Source organism: Orycteropus afer, unplaced genomic scaffold (genome assembly GCF_000298275.1).
Source record: "Orycteropus afer afer isolate SDZICR_OR568_19922 unplaced genomic scaffold, OryAfe1.0 scaffold00472, whole genome shotgun sequence".
NCBI classification, from domain to species: domain Eukaryota; kingdom Metazoa; phylum Chordata; class Mammalia; order Tubulidentata; family Orycteropodidae; genus Orycteropus; species Orycteropus afer.
The window spans coordinates 2,070,065-2,086,036 of record NW_006922059.1 but is presented as its reverse complement, the minus strand read 5'-3'; the positions used below and the strand labels follow the sequence as shown (position 1 = coordinate 2,086,036).

General features: G+C 44.9%; 1 protein-coding gene across 1 annotated transcript in view; it reads left to right on the top strand.

Moving 5' to 3' along the window:
• The first annotated feature begins 4,295 nt into the window (after window positions 1-4,295).
• The window catches only part of BOD1L1 (biorientation of chromosomes in cell division 1 like 1), a 63,189-nt gene continuing 51,512 nt past the window's right edge, over window positions 4,296-15,972 (top strand). Inside the window, exons 1-6 of the mRNA XM_007954785.1 lie at window positions 4,296-4,308; window positions 5,549-5,646; window positions 7,020-7,144; window positions 11,446-11,636; window positions 12,535-13,146; window positions 14,115-14,264. Coding sequence (XP_007952976.1) covers window positions 4,296-4,308; window positions 5,549-5,646; window positions 7,020-7,144; window positions 11,446-11,636; window positions 12,535-13,146; window positions 14,115-14,264 — 1,189 coding nt within the window. The remainder of the gene's footprint in view (window positions 4,309-5,548; window positions 5,647-7,019; window positions 7,145-11,445; window positions 11,637-12,534; window positions 13,147-14,114; window positions 14,265-15,972) is intronic.

The following is a 15,972-nucleotide window of genomic DNA, read 5'->3' as shown; positions in this document are numbered from 1 at the left end:
GTGAAGGTTTTCAGGGCAAAGTAGGTTCCGCCCAACAATTCACACACATTCTGTTTTAAGGTCATTGATTGCACTCCTCTCAAATGTGGCATCCCTCCCTCTGTTCCTCATAATTTTGTAGATTTTAACTTACTCTAAAAAATTTATATTGAATAGCATTGTATACTCCTTTTTCTTTAAAAAAACAAAACAAAACACTTTTTAAGAGTATGTTTGAGAGTCTTAAAAAAAAAGTTAAAGCCAAAGTTTTCTTTCCTGTGACCTTAATGTTCATATCAGTCTGGTGAGAGCCCAGAGTAGAAATGCAGTTTTCTCTTCCTTCAGAGGAATCCTTGGGTCTCGTCTGTTAAATACCTTTCAGTTGCAATTGCTCGTAATACGGGGCTTTTGATAATTGAACCCCAAAGACTGGCCTGCTTTATGTCACAGTCTGATCTGGAACATATAGTGTAACCTACAGCAGTGACTAGATCATGTCAATCACATACATATTTAAGAATCAAGACATTTGATAGCTGTCAGGTGCTCTCCGAGAGCAAACTGGTATCCTATTCTGTGTGCTTGAAGCAGAGTGAGAACTGCTGAAGTCTGTTGCCCTCTAGAAGCCCATGGTATTGTGGGGTGGCCTCATAGTGAGCCCGAGTGGCAGGGTAGGACTGCCCCGTATGGTTTTCTCGGCTGTAATCTTTAAAGAAGCACACTAGCATGCTTTTCTCCCAGAGAGCTGCTAGGTAGGTTTGAAACACCGACCTTTCTGTTAGCAGCTGAGCACTTTACCGTTGGGCCACTGAGGCTCCTTCTAGAAGTCCATACCCACTGCTGTCACGTTGATTCTGACTCGTAGCAACTCTGTAGGATAAAGAACTGCCTCGTAGGTTTCCAAGACTGCACATCTTTACAGAAGCTGACGGCCACACCTTTCTCCCGTGGAGCGGCTGGCCAGTTTGAGTCGCCGGCTCTTCCCTTAGCAGCCACGCATTTTAACCACTGTACCATCCCAGTACCTGCATTGGAAGTCGATACCAAAAAGGAAAAAAAGAGACCTTACCATCAAGTCAATTCTAACTCATAATGGTCCCACAGGACAGAGTAGAACTGCCAGCAGGGTTTCCAAGGCTGTAAATCTTTACAGAAGCTCATGGTCTCATCTTTCTTCTGTGGAGTGGCTGGTGGGTTCAGACTTCTTTTGGTTAGCAGGTGAATGCTTTAACCACTGCGCTGCCAGAGCTTGAGCAGAGACACCTGCCTCCCGAAACAGTCCTAGGTTCTTGGCTGATCCTTAACCAACCAAGAGAAAGATCTGAGGATAACAAATCGAACCAGCCCTTCCACCCAAAGAACCGGAACCTTGATCGCTCCAAGGACCGGCTACGTCTGAGGCCCCTCCACTGTAGCCGCCAGTTCCCAGAGTCCTGCGGCAAAGCTGCCGGCCACAGAGCCGTTCTTGCCCGCTGCAGTGGCCAGCACCAGGAGCGTGTGAAGGAGGGGCCATCCGGCAGGCCACCATTCCTGAGGCAGGGAGCTCACTGACCAAAGAAACGTGATATATTCTCCACAAACAGGACAGAAGACCAATTTTCAGACACTTTTTCAGTTTACCGAGCAGCTCTTAAGTGCCAGACACTGTGTGAGGTGCCAGGGCTACAGCAGTGAACAAAAAGCCCTGCTGTTATGCAGCCCACACGCTAGCAGGAAGGTCAGTCAACAGACAGATCCTGTGTCAGGTGGCATAGTGCCTAAGGTATTGGACTGCTGACCAGAAGGTTGGTGGTTCAAACCCACCCGCCACTCCTTGGAAGGAAGACTGGGCCATCTGTTTCCATAGAGATACTGCCTCGGAAACCCAAGGAGGGGTCGCTGTGAGTCAAAGTGACTCGACAGCAGTGAGTTTGGTGTTTGTTTTTGTTTTCGTTTTCATGTCAGGTACCTTCAGGTTCTATGGAAAAACAAAGCAGAATGGGGGACCACAAGGGTTGCTGCTTTGTTTCAGTCGTGCGGCTCTCTGGGGCCTGAGCGTTCCAGATAGAGACCACAGCAAGGGCACCAGGCCCTGCACAGCCCGTGCTGAGGGATGCCAAGCTGGGGCCTGAGTAATCTGCTCGCCACCCTTCCCAGAGCGGGCAGACTGTGCAGCTCAGGTTTTACTCTGAAGCAGGGCAGCCGTTGGCAGGTTTGGAGCAGGGGAGTGGTATAGTCTGACTTAAGCTTTAGATGGGTTGGCTGTGATAATTAATAGCACCCACTTTCATGCTCAGTCATGATCTGGTTTGGGCAGTAGATTGTCTGGTGACCCTAATTTTAAAAGTTTCTCTGTAAAATGGGAGAAAGTGCTCTGTGGAAACTAGACCTGAGGTGGCCAAGGGTAGAAATAGGGAGATCGGTGACTGTCATCTCGACAGGAGACAGGACCGCCTCGGACCAGAGCGGTGGCAGTAAAGGTGGTGGGAAGTGCTCAGACATTTTGATGCTGGCGCTGACAGCTTGCTAATGGTTTTGATGTGGGGTGGAAGAGAAGGAGAAGATTGGAGGAGAACCCCGAGCTTTTGACCAGAACCCTGGAAAGGAAGAAGGTACAGTAAAACCTGCAAAAGCCAGAACACGTGTGAGGCAGAGCCTGTCCGAGAAGGAAAGCTCTTATTTTCCGCTAATACAGATAGAAAGGTGGTAAGACTTTACCTTGTCAAAGGCAGAAAACGTGTGAGACCCAGAAAAACCAGCATGGTAGCCCTCACGGTTCACTGTCTATATATTCCTAGATGAATAATGGAATCCATTATTATCCAAAAGTCACTGGGCTTTTTACCTTCAGGAGAACTTGGAAACAAGGACAATTACCTGTCAGGCAGTTCACATTTGAACTAGTTATGAGGGGACTAAGTGACAAATGCATTGTGATGATAGAGCCAAAAAATGTTAGATTTGGGGATACCGGAAAAAAGAATTATGGTTTCAGGTCATTGGGAAGAAACAGTGAATTTTAGTTCACACTGATTTGAGGTAAGTACAGAGGAGCATCAGAAGTGACCATGAGAGGGTTTCTTATAGAATGAACACAGGAAGTGGTAACAGGAAATCATACAGGGATAAACTTACCATTCGGTGTCTGAGACAGTTACCTCATCATCTCTCTACTCCATCTTGATTGCCTATCTGGCAAGCAGTGTGGTAAGTGGCATGGAAATAAAGATTGAAGGGAGAGTGTTTAGTTTACCCTTCAGTGGGGAAATAAATACTCCCCACCCCAAAATGTAATACAAGAATTGTGCCGATGGTCATATGTATCAGAGGCAGCCCACCGCTGTCTGTGCATTTGTCTTACTGTGGTGACTTGCGTGTTGCTGTGAGGCTGCAGGCTGTGCCACCGACACTTCACATACCAGCACGGTCACCCGTGATGGCCAGGTTTCAGCAGAGCTTCCACACTGCTTCCAGAGATAGTCGATGCAGACCTTATGGCCCCCAACAGAGTGTCATTCTATACGAAGCTGGAAGATGAGCCCCAGGTTGAATAGCTGCAGCAGTGGACTCAGACATGCCAGTGGTCATGCGCAGGACAGGGCAGCAGCTCATTCGGTTACACAGAAGGTCGCCATAAGCTGGGGCCAACTCGACGGCAACTAACAATGCTAGAAGACAGTGGGAACGTGGGAGAGTGACCATGTGAGCCTACCTCACATTGCATGTCAGGATGACTTCATGGGTTAGTCAAGTGGACAAGTAGAGAAACTAACGCAATGCTGCACGCTGCTGTCGAATCAGATCCGACTCATAGTGACCCCTCCTTGAGTTTCTGAGGCAGCGTCTCTACGGAACTAGATTGCCCAACCTTCCTTTGGAGGAGTGGCTGGTGGGTTTGAACCACCAGCCTTCTGGTTAGCAATCAAATGCCTTAGGCACCACACCACCAGAGGAGAGAGACTAGTAGATGCAAAAGATTATAAAGGCATGAGAATGTATTGCTGTAGCATAAGCTTTATGCTTAAAATCATTTGGGGACAATCTGTGTGAATGGAATGGGCCTTCCTGAGTGAATGATTAAGCAGTCCTTCTCAGCAGTGTCCTTTTGTTACCGTTATTAGGTGTCATCGAGTCAGCTCTGCCTCACGGTGAGCTACCCTGTGTACCACAGAACAGAACACTGCCCCATCCTGCACTGTCCTCACCAACCTTGCTGGGCTTGAGCCCATCGTTGCAGTCACTGTCAGGCCATCTCGCTGAGGGTCTTCCCCTTTTTCACTAACTCCTACTTTTCCAAACATGATGTCCTTCTCCAGGGACTAATCCCTTCTAACAGCATGACTAAAGGAGGTAAGCTGAACTCTGGCCATTCTCACTTCCAAGGAGCATTCCGGCTGCACTTCCTCTAGGACAGATTTGTTTGTTTTTGTGGAAATCCAAGTGGTGTTTTCAGTATTCTTCACCAACCCTGCAACTCAAAGGCATCAACTCTTGTTCAGTCTTTTTATTCATTGTCCAGCTTCCACATGCTTGGGTTAGGTACACCTTACTCTTCAAAGTGATAGCTTTGCTTCTTAACACTTTAAGAGGTCTTTTGGAGCAATGTTGTTGTTGTTGTCAGGTGCCATCGAGTTGTCTCTGACTCATAGCAACCCTATGCACAGCAGAATGAAACACCACCTAGGCCCAGGCCAGCTCCACAATCCCTGCTGTACTTGACCCATTGCTGCAGCCACTGTGTGAGTCCATCTCATTGAGGGCCTTGGCCTCTTTCATTGACTCTCTGCTTTACCAAGCATGACATCCTTCTCCAGGGAATGGTCCCTTCTGACAACATGACCAAACTAGGTGACGTGAAGGCTGGCCATTCTCGCTTCCAAGGAGCATTCTGGCTGCACTTCCTCCAGGACAGATCTGTTAGTTCTTTTAGCAGTCCATGGTACTCTCAGCATTCTTCTCCAACACAATTCAAAAGCATAACTCTTCTTCAGTCTTCCTTATTCATTGTCCAGCTCTCACATGCATATGAGGAGATTGAAAATACCATGGCTTGTGTCAGGTGCACCTTAGTCCTCAAGGAGACATCCTTGCTCCTCAGCACTTGAAAGAGGTCCTTTGCAGCCAGTTCACCCGGTGCTATACGTCATCTGGTGTCCTGACTGCTGCTTCCATTGATGTCGATTGCAGAACCAAGCAATGTGAAGTCTTTGACAACTTCAATCTTTTCTCCATTTATTGTGATGCTGCTTATAGGTCTGGTCGTGAGGATTTTGTTTTCTTTATATTGAAATGTAATCCATACTGTAGACTGTATTCTTCAATCTTCATCAGTAAGTGCTTCAAATCTTTCTCACTTTCAGCAAGCAAAGTTGTGTTGCCCGTGCAGTATGACCTCTGATTTCTTGACTGTTGTTTTCATGGGTGTTGATTGTGGATCCTAGTAAAATGAAATCCCCAACAACTTCAATCTTTTCTCCATTTATCATGATGTTGCTTAGTGGTCCAGTTGTGAGGATTTTCGTTTCCGTCAGTATTTCTTTAAGGAGAGATGGCATGTGTGCCCTCCTGTGACATGCTCCCCTTCCGTCAGGGTTCTCGGGGTCAGCACTGTTGACGTTTTGGACTCCTGTGCTGCTAGCGTCCTGCTCCTTTACAGCTGTGGGGCTGCCTGTGCACGGAGCCAGGATGGTCAGCAGCATCCCTGGCCTCTACCTACTCGATGCCAGTAGCACCCCCAGATGTGATAACCAGAATGTCTCCAGATGCTGCCGTTTACATCCTTGGGGAGGAGGGAGACTGCTCCTGGTTGACAACCACTGACTTACGTACATCAAATGTAATAGTTTGGCCAGCTGTCCCCCTGTAATTTCTCTTGCATCCATGCCTTTCAGCGCATTTCTGGCACCGCATACACACGTTTATCATACTAGCTTTTTTTTGTTTTGTTTTTCTTCACTGCCATCGAGTTGGTTTCGACTCATAGCGATCCCTCCTTGGGTTTGCAAGGCGGTATCACTATGGAAGTAGATTGCCCAGCCTTCCTTCCAAGGAGTGGCTGGTGGGTTTGAACCGCCAGCCTTCTGGTTAGCAGTCAAGTGCCTTAGGCACTACACCATCAGAGCTCCTTATATATTTTATTAAGTATATTTTAGAGTCCCTGGGTGGTTGAGTCCCTGATAACCGAAAGGTTGATGGTTCAGTTCCACCCGGAGACCCCTTGGAAGAGAGGCCTGGCAGTCTACTTCCGAAAGATCACAGCCAGTGAAACCCCTGAGGAGCACGGATCTACTCTGAAATACCTGGGGTCACCATGGGTCGGAATCAACCTGGCAGTGTCTGGTGGTTGGTTAAGTGTATTTTATGTCTGATTACGCCTTCACCGTAGGAAGATGAGTCATCAGATAGTTTGCCTGTCTTACCACTCTGCTCACGTATACAGTGGGGTCCCCTTCTCAACCCAATAATTGCAAACTACTTCTACTGGTACCCAGTGCCCTCCACCACCCGACCCCAGCCTTCATTATTCTGCTTATATTCTCTTCTTCAACCAAAGTGAACTGTCGAATTTGGGAGTCCCCACATGCCCCTACCCTCATGTTTCCTCCTCCATTTGCTCTTTGTTTCTGTTGGTCCCTGTAGCTGCAAAGCCCAGGTGCCTGTCGTTCTCAATTACATTATTAAACCTTGAAGGCTGGACTTCATGGCCACCTTCTCAGTGAAGCCTTTACTTCCTCTCCTCTCTTCTTTGCTCCCAATCATCTACAACAGCATTTATTTGTGTCTTAGTATCTAGACTTGTGTACAAATAAGAGATGTGCCTTTCTTCTTTGTGTTCCTGGTTCTTCCAAACACCTAGTCTTAGACGAAAGAAACACTATTGAAATGATTGTAAATAATTAGATGCAAGATTGTCACTTCCTATGAAACTGTCTTGCGTTGATGCTGGTGTCTAAGAATATTAACACAGTTAAAGATACATTCCTGAGATTGTCAATATCGCTTTTGTAGAACAGTAGAGATTTTTAACATTTGATTGTGTTGTTTGCTTATTTTCTTTCTAGCCTGCCTATCAGAATCTGAGACAACGTGTTGACAACTTTGTGGCAAACCACTTAGCAACTCACACGTGGAGTCCCCATCTCAATAAGAACCAACTAAGAAACAACATTCGACAGCAAGTCCTCAAGTAAGTCTGAGTCTGAGGCACACTTTCAAATTTCATGGCCTGCTTTGCCTGAAAGCGGAGCCATTACCCAGAAGGCTGCTCACTAAGGATGGGGCAGTGTTCCAGGTTGGTGTGGCGGCTTCCTGTGAGCAGTCTGAGTTTAGAGTGTGCTCTACTTACATCCCACCCCTAAACTGTAAGATTATTCCTGGGGGAAATTTTCTTTGAAAATACTTGAAGGGAATAAGAAAGTGACTTAAAAAAAAAAAAAAACACAAACAACCACCTAGATATATACTATTCACAGATGATAAAGACAATAATAGGAGCTCTGGTGGGGTAGTGCCTAAGGCACTTAACTGGTAACCAGAAGGCTGGCGGTTCAAACCCACCAGCCACTCCTCAGAAGGAAGGTTGGGCAATCTACTTCCGTAGTGATGCTCCTCGGAAACCCAAGGAGGGGTCGCTATGAGTCAGATCTACTCGAAGGCAGTGTGTTTGTTTTTTTTAAAGGCAACGATATCCTATATAGTTATTTAATAACTCTTTTCTTAAACCTAAAAGAACAGGCTTTATTATTTCTATTTTACAAATAAGGATATCAAACTTCAGTGAAAGAAAAATATTTTCCCTTGATTTGAGTCTAAGTTTTCTGTGTTCTCATACAGGTTTTATATATGTGTTTGTTTTCATTTTACTGAGTTTTTACTATTTAGTTATGATGTAGCCAAAATAAAAATGTGTTTGGACCTATCAGAGCCATTTTGGGAGAATGGGAGATAAAAAGAGCTGGGTTGTTTAGAGAAGTCTGAATCACCTCAACAGCAAATGGTTTTGGGTAGAAAACAAAAAAATTATATTTATTCCACAAAAGCAGATTTAAACGTGTATGCTTGATCTTGATTGTAAATGTTTGCTAAGACGAGAAGACTTGGACCTTCTGTCCCTGCCTTGCCCCCTAATAAGGGTGACTGAGTTATTTCAAAAATGCCTTATGTTCCTGCCTTGACAAATATTTACCTTCAGGAACATCTTTCCAAATTATACAGCGCTTTTAAACAGTTAAACAAATCTTATTTTACCTGCCACCCCTGAATTCCCTCTTGTTCCCCAGGGACCTTGCATGCATACCTAGTGTGCCTCTCCCTTGATAGTTTTCACCCACAGGAAGCCCCACAAGTTTCACCCCACACACTGGCTAAAAGGCTGACCCTCCTAGCCACAGGTCATACAAAACACCAGGAGCCCAGGGGCCCAGACTTGTCTCCTGGTGAATTAGCAGGAAGGGAGATTTCACAGTGGCTTGGTTGTCTGCATTGTAAAGGATGTTTGGAGAACTGGAGAAGAGTCCAGACCAGAACCGAAGATGCCGTCAGAGGGCTCTGTCCTAATGTCTGTAGGGAAGAAAAGCAGTTTCTGGAAAAGGGGGACAGAAGAGATCTGTGATGACAGGCTTGGAGGGTTCCTCATCTGCCCCGGCCTTCGCGAGAACAGCAGCCAGGCGAGCTCGGGTTGGAGAAGGGGGAGCCGGCTGGGGGGAGTCAGGCTCCGCTGCCCACCAAGTGCTCTCACTCTGCAGTGTCGATCGCTGCCTCCTCTCCCATTGGACTGCGTTGCTTAAAGCATGTGTTAGGGGGGTCCTACATTCTTTTCTTCATATTTCATAGACTAAAATGGAAGACATACCTCCTGGCATTGCATTTACTCCCTCAGCACACGCTGTCTCTAAGGGAAATGGTTGTTTATTCTGTTTTTTTACTTCAGGAAACTGAACTAAACGTGGTGGTGGTGTGAGGTGCCATCACCTAACACTGATTTTCAGATCATTGTGACCCCACGTGACAGAGAACTGCCCCATAGAGTGTTCTAGGCTGTGATCTCTTCTCTGTAGAGCCAGCTTACCAGGTCCCTCTCCCGCAGAGCTGCTGGGTGGGTTTGAACGGCCAGCCTTTTAGTTAGCAGCCAGGTGCTTAACCTGTGCACCCCCTGGGCTCCTTAAACCAGTAAGTGGTTACAGTTCTAGGTGCACAAGTATGAAACGGGATTATTGCAAAATTGTGTTTGCAGAGGGGCTGCTGTGTGCACCAGTGAGGGTCGTTGTCCCTGTGTCCAGTGATGTTTAAAACCAGGAAGAGCAGCTGCCGGCCCCTCTCACACCATTCAGACATTGCTCTTCCTAGACATCTGTAAATCTTCTTGTAACTCTGGTTTTTTTTTTTGACATGAACTATATTCTTTTTAAGATTTCACTGATAAAGTTTAGTGTTATTCATAATAACATTTTAAAGCCTCCCCAAAGAAAGAAACGAGTTGGGTTTAAACTAATGATTTACAGGTGGAGGTCATCAAGTCAGTTCTAGCTCCTTGCCCCTGAAACACAATTTCAAACAGTTTGAAAAATACTAAACTGACCCTCTTAGGTTAGACTATATGAAATTGCCATTTTTCTAGGCCAAAAGTGGTGTAATACCTACAATTTCATGTAGTTCAAGTAATAGACAATCTGCTGAGTCAGTGGGAGGGAGAATCTTCCTCTCTTACGCCTTCAGTTGGGCGACGGTGGGAAAATGCTAGGTAGCCCTGAAGAGTGATCTGAACTGAACAGAACGTAAAATGAAGACGAGGAGGTGGCTTTAACTAGAACAATGCCAGCTAGCACCCCACCTCCAGGCACTGAGCCGGCTAAGAGTGGTGTGGTCATTAGCACAGCCCCCATTTCATTTAAGATCAGAACTGACCTCTGTGTGAGAGAAGATTAAAGCAGCAGTGTTTTCCTGTGCTTGTTTACAGGAAGATGAGCCAAAAGATAAGCAAACAGAGGACAAGAGGATACCTTAGGGGAAGGGTTCTATTTCTTTTGTTCTCAGTGTCTTTGTACTTGTCCTTTAGATCAAAACATTTTAAAGATTGTTTTTCCTGGTTTCTTTTCCACCTGCTACAATTAAAGGACATCTCTAAGATGTAGCGATGTCTGCAGGATTTGCTTTTTTTTTTTTATCTTAGAACTTTTAAAAGCAGGTAACCTACTTTGGGGCGAATTGGCTCATTTTTCTCTGTGGCCCATATAAGTAGGATTATAATATCACAGGATTGCAGGGTGCCTCAGGAGAGGAAAATCGAGTGCCGACCCCACTCCAGACAGACCTGCGCTCAAAAATAGCATTGTGAGGTGTTAGGGTAGGCCACCTCGCCCGCTCCATGGAGGGAGACCGAGGCCTTCCACTCGCCCTGCCAGCCCTGTCCGGGACGGCTCGACTGCTCACGTTCTCTATTGGAAGAACCAAGGTTTACGTGTATGTCTTAAAATAAATGTACAGCATCGTATCTTGCTCAGGCGCTTTTGATTTCTGCAGATTTCAGACACCACTGGCCTCTTTGCTTCTCTGCCCCTTGTCTGGGCTGTTTACCTGGAGCCCCTTTGCTCCCTTCCCTTCTAGGATAGCTTGATCCAGCCCATTGCCTCCTCTGGGAAGCAAATTTATGATCCAAGTTACCTGACTTCGTAATTCCTTGCTCCTCTCTTTTCCTGTAGTACATGGTTCAGACTCGTGGCTGTTGCCTTGTATTTGATGTGCTTGCGTCTACTTCCCCCACCAGAGCAGGGACCAGGGCAGGTTGGTAGCTGCCCTCATGGCCAGCACGCTGCCTCTGTGTCCTCACATAATTGGTGAATGAATCAGTCGTCCAGTTTCATAGCAAGGAGACAATAAAAGGCACACCAGGCGTCTTAACGTTTCATTTTGTTTGCTGCAAGCTTGTCGGTGTTTCTCCAGTGTGATGAAATTACATTGTGGGTTCTTCAGTTTCCCTGCAGACTCTGGTGCTCATAAAAGGCTTCAGTGTTTGTAAAGAAAAGTTGCAGAGGCCGCAGTTGCATTTTATACCAGGAACTCGGCCTTCGGGACAGTTCGTTCCTGCATGCCAGAGGCAGGGCAGGGGTGAGACAGCGTCCCCTGTGTTCCTGGGCACTCAGTGGTGTGCTGTGTCTATTTCCAAGGGTGTTTTAGGTTCTGTTTGTTTGTTTTACTTTGTGTTTTTCAGTATTTCCCAGTGTCACAGTGGTGGAAAGCTTATAGACTTTTTTGTAGTGGGGTCTGTCTAAATGCCTCTACAGCAGAAAACTTATTTCCTGTTGCTTATTCTGAACATCAGGATGAATGCCTCAGGCAGTTTAAAATTGAACATATATATGAGTCGGGGCCGACTCGAGGGCAAACAACAAACAACAACAACATACATATATACACTAGTGATGGCTGTACGTTTAAAGTATTTAACGTGAACAATATAGTTTCCCTCCCATAAATTATCCCACGTTTCAGGTCAGGAATGCTGGAGTCTGGCATCGACCGAATCATTTCTCAGGTTGTGGATCCAAAGATCAACCACACATTCAGACCTCAGGTGGAGAAAGCCGTGCATGAGTTTTTGGCCACGTTAAATCACAAAGAGGAAGCAAGTGCCAGCACAGTGCCCGACGACGAGAAGCCGGACTCCTCCATCCTCACACAAGGTGCTGTGCTTTTACGCTTGGTCAGTGCCATTGCTTTTCTTTGAACTGAGTATCAAGTTAGGGGTGTTTGGTTCCTTGAACGTTTCTTTACTGGGCTGTCTAGTGAATTATATTTACTCTAAATATCACGCAGATTCTAAACATCTTATTTTATATTAATACAGATAGTAAGCATTTTAGTGATGTGTTGTGTGTGTCTTGTGCCTATGTTTGTGTTTTAATAGAGGGACTAATTAAAATCATTAGAGACTGCATCCTCTTTCAGGGTACAAAAATAATGCTGTAAGATTTGCATAGTGCCATCCTAAGGTGGGAGCTCTGGTGGCCTCTTGTATTTGACTGCTAACCAAAAGGCTGGCGGTTCAAACCCACGAGCCACTCCTCGGAAGGAAGATTGGGCAGTCTACTTCCGTAGAGATACCACCTTTGAAACCCAAGGAGGGGTCGTTATAAGTTGCGATTGACTCGGTGACAGTGAGTTTGATTTTTTTGGTTTTTCCTAAGGTCGGAGCTCTGGTGGCTCTGTGATTAACACCTTGGGCTTCTAAGGTTGGAGATTTGAACCCACCAGCTACTCTGTGGGAGAAAAATAAGGCAGTCTGCTTCCTTAAAGATTTGCAGCTTTGGAAACCCTGTGGGGCAGTTCTCTGTCCTGTAGGGTCACTATGAGTCAGAAGTGACTCAGTGGCAGTGGGTTTTTGTTTTTTCCTAAGACACTGTTTAGAGACATAGAAAATTTAGAGTCTATTATGTACTGGCACTTGTACCTGAAAGCCTAAAGAAATATGAATGATTTACAGAGCGTGTGCATCACATAAAGATGATAGTGACATGTAACATTAATTTAGGTGTCTGCCTTCTCCGTAAATGTATTCTGAAACTTGTCTTTCCCTTGAAGGTGTGCCTGCTCCTGGGCCTAGTGCTAATGTAGCCAATGATGCCATGTCGATCTTGGAAACCATAACTTCTCTTAACCAAGAAGCTAACGCTGCCAGGGCCTCAACAGAAACGTCAAATGTCAAGGCCAATGAGAGAGTATCCAAAAAATTCCCACCTCAACCAAGCACTGACACTAACGCCGAAAAAGAGAGAACTTCTGAGGACACAGCAGATAGAGACAGATCTCCCCCTGACTCTGTAGGGGAAGCACTGGAAGCAGCCCCTAAGTCAGAAGAAGCCGGTGACCTCCCAGGTCCAGCTGAGGAAATTAAAAATCACACAAAAGAGAGTAATAGCTTAATTCTCGTCAGTAAGGAAGTTCAGCAGGAAAACAGTGACCAAAAAAATAAACCAACAGACAAAGAAAAGAAACCTGATAGCAATGAAAAAGGAGAAAGAAAGAAAGAAAAGAAGGAAAAGACTGAGAAGAAGTTTGATCACTCAAAAAGGAGTGAAGAGATACAAAAACTGAAAGACGAAAGACAAGCAAAGGAAAAAGATGCAGAGAGTTCAAAGCTTCCTGTGGAAAAGAACAGTAATAAAACCAAGATGGCTGAAGGGACGAAAGAAGGTATGTAAAACCCTGCCAAAGAGCTACACTGGTTTAGAGACCAAAGATATCTGTCTGAGGGGATAGCTGGTATTTGCCTGTCTTCAAATTTTAATAAGTTTATTTAATAATTATTTTAAAACTGAAAACTTATATCCTCTTCGCTTAAAAACAAATTACATTTACATATTTTTCTGCGTTAATGTAGTTCACCAAGTGAATGAACTGAGAAACTCTAAACTTTATCATTTAAGGCTTACAACTTATTCCCCTGCATTATTCCTTGCAGCATGGTCCATAGTTGTACTGTAAAACCTGCGAAAGGCAGAACCTATGTGAGGCAGAACCTGTCAGAGAAGGAAAATGCGAGTGTGTTCCACTGATAGAGAGCAATAGAAAAGGAGTAAGACTGCACCGTCAAAGGCAGAAAGCGTGCAAGATCCGGGGAACAGTGCAGAACCGTCAGGGTCCAGCAGCCACAGGTGTCACTGTGTGCCCTGTGCTTTAAAGTGTTGCAGAGGAAATATTGCACTTCCTCAAAATTTGTTTGTGTTTATATCACTTACACCTTAAATTAATAGTTTAGCTGTATTTGCAGGATGCTAATATACTGAGCTCTGGTAGCATAGCGCCTAAGGCACTTGACCGCTAACCAAAAGGCTGGCGGTTCAAACCCATCAGCCACTCCTCAGAAGGAAGATGGGGCAATCTACTTGTGTAGTGATACTGCCTGGGAAACCCAAGGAGGGGTCGCTATGAGTCGAGTCCGACTCAACGACACATAACAACAACAACAACATACTGATAGAATTTTCTGGAACCAGCTCTGTATTATTTGATACTCATTGATAAGAGATTTTTCATTTCTAAAGTTGAGTTTCTCTGACATGTATTTAAAGCAGAGCATTTTAAATGTAACTCAGGAGCTGGGTTCTAAGTGTGTTCTGGTAACAAGCTGGTTAATTTTGTTTTTGGTTTTGTTCCTCAAGATTGTTCTCTGGTAGATTCTGATGTGGATGGACTTACTGACATCACAGTTAGCTCTGTCCATACCAGTGACCTTTCATCTTTTGAAGAAGACACAGAGGAGGAAGTTGTAATGTCTGATAGCACGGAAGAAGGAGAGATTACATCAGATGGTAAAGCATTTTAATTAATAATGCCTCTCAAGCTTCCCGTGGAGTGTTATTTGCATTTGCAGGTTGCTCTGTCTTGAAAAACACTGGGTATAGTGGCAGAGAATGAGAATGGGACTTGGTAGTGGTCAGATCTGTTTCTACGTCCTAACTCCAAGGTTTCTCAGAGCAAACTTACAATCTCCATCATCTAACTCCACCCCCTCTTGTTGTTATATTGTTCTGTGTTAATTGAGCCCATTCTGACTCCTAGCAACTCTGTGTACAGCAGAAAGAACCACTGCTCAGTCTGACACTGTCCTCCCAGGCGTTGTACCTTTGAGCCCATCGTCACAGCCACTGTGTCAGTACCTCTCATTGAGCGTCTCCTCTCTTTTTCTGACCCTCTTTACAAAACATGATGTCCTTCTCCAGAAGTTCGACCCGCCTGATAACATGACCAAAGTACATGACTTGAAATCTTGACATCATTCCTTCTAAGGAGCCTTCTGCCTGCTTAGAACAAAAAGATTGTGTTCATTCTTCCGGCAGTCCATGATGTATTCAATAGTCTCTGCCAGTACCATAATGAAAAGGCATCAGTTCTTCTCTGATCTTCCTTATTTATCATCCTCTTTTTGCATGTGTATGTGATGATTGAAAATACCGTAGCTTGGATCAGGTGCACCTCAGTCTTCAAAGTGACATCTTGGCTCTTTAACACCTTAAGGAGATCTTTTGCAGCAGATTAGCTCGATGAAATACATTATTTGATTTATTGACTGCTGCTTTCATGGATGTTGACTGCGGATCCAAGTAAAATGAAATCCTTGGAACTTCCGTCTATTCTTTTAATCATGATGCTGTTTATTGGTCCAGTTGTGAGGATTTTTATTTTCTTTATGTTGAGCTGTAATCCACACTGGAGGCTGTAGTCAATGAATGCTTCAAGTCCTCTTCAGCAAACAAGGTTGTGTCAACTGCATGCGTTTCATAGGTTGTTAATGAGTCTTTCTCCAATCCTAATGCCATCTTCTTCATACACTCCAGCTTCTCAGATTATTTGCTCCGAATACAGATAGAATAAGTCTGGTGGAAGGATACAACCCTGATGCACAGCTTTCCTGCTTCCTGATTTTTAAACCACACAATATCCCCTTGTACTCTTTAAATGACATGTTCCGTATGACTGCAATTAAGTGTTCTGGAATTCCTGTTCTTCACAATGTTATCTGTAATTTGTTATGCTCCACATAGGCACGTGCCTTTGTGTAGTCAAGAAACGTAGGCAAACATCTTTCTGGTATTGTCTGCTTTCAGCCAAGATCCATGTGACATTGGCAACAATAGCCTTCCTTCCACATCCTCCTCTGAATTGCCTTGGATTTTGACAATTCCCCGTCAGTGTTCTGCTGCAGCCATTCTTAATCATCCTCAGCAGAACTGTACTTGCATGTTACATCATGATGTTGTTTGGTAATTTCTGCTTTTAGATTTCACGGCTTGTGCCAGTTATTGCCTCCAGGGCCGTGTGCGTTTGTTGAAACATTTCAGCTGGTATTCTGTCAGTCCCTGGAGCCTTGTTTTTTGCCAGTGCCCTCCATGCAGCTTGAACTTCTTCCTTCCACAGATCGGTTCTTGATCATAATGCTACCTCCTGAAATGTTACAGCATCAACAAGTTCTTTTTGGTATAGTGACTCTGTATTCTTTCCATTTTCTTTTGATGCTTC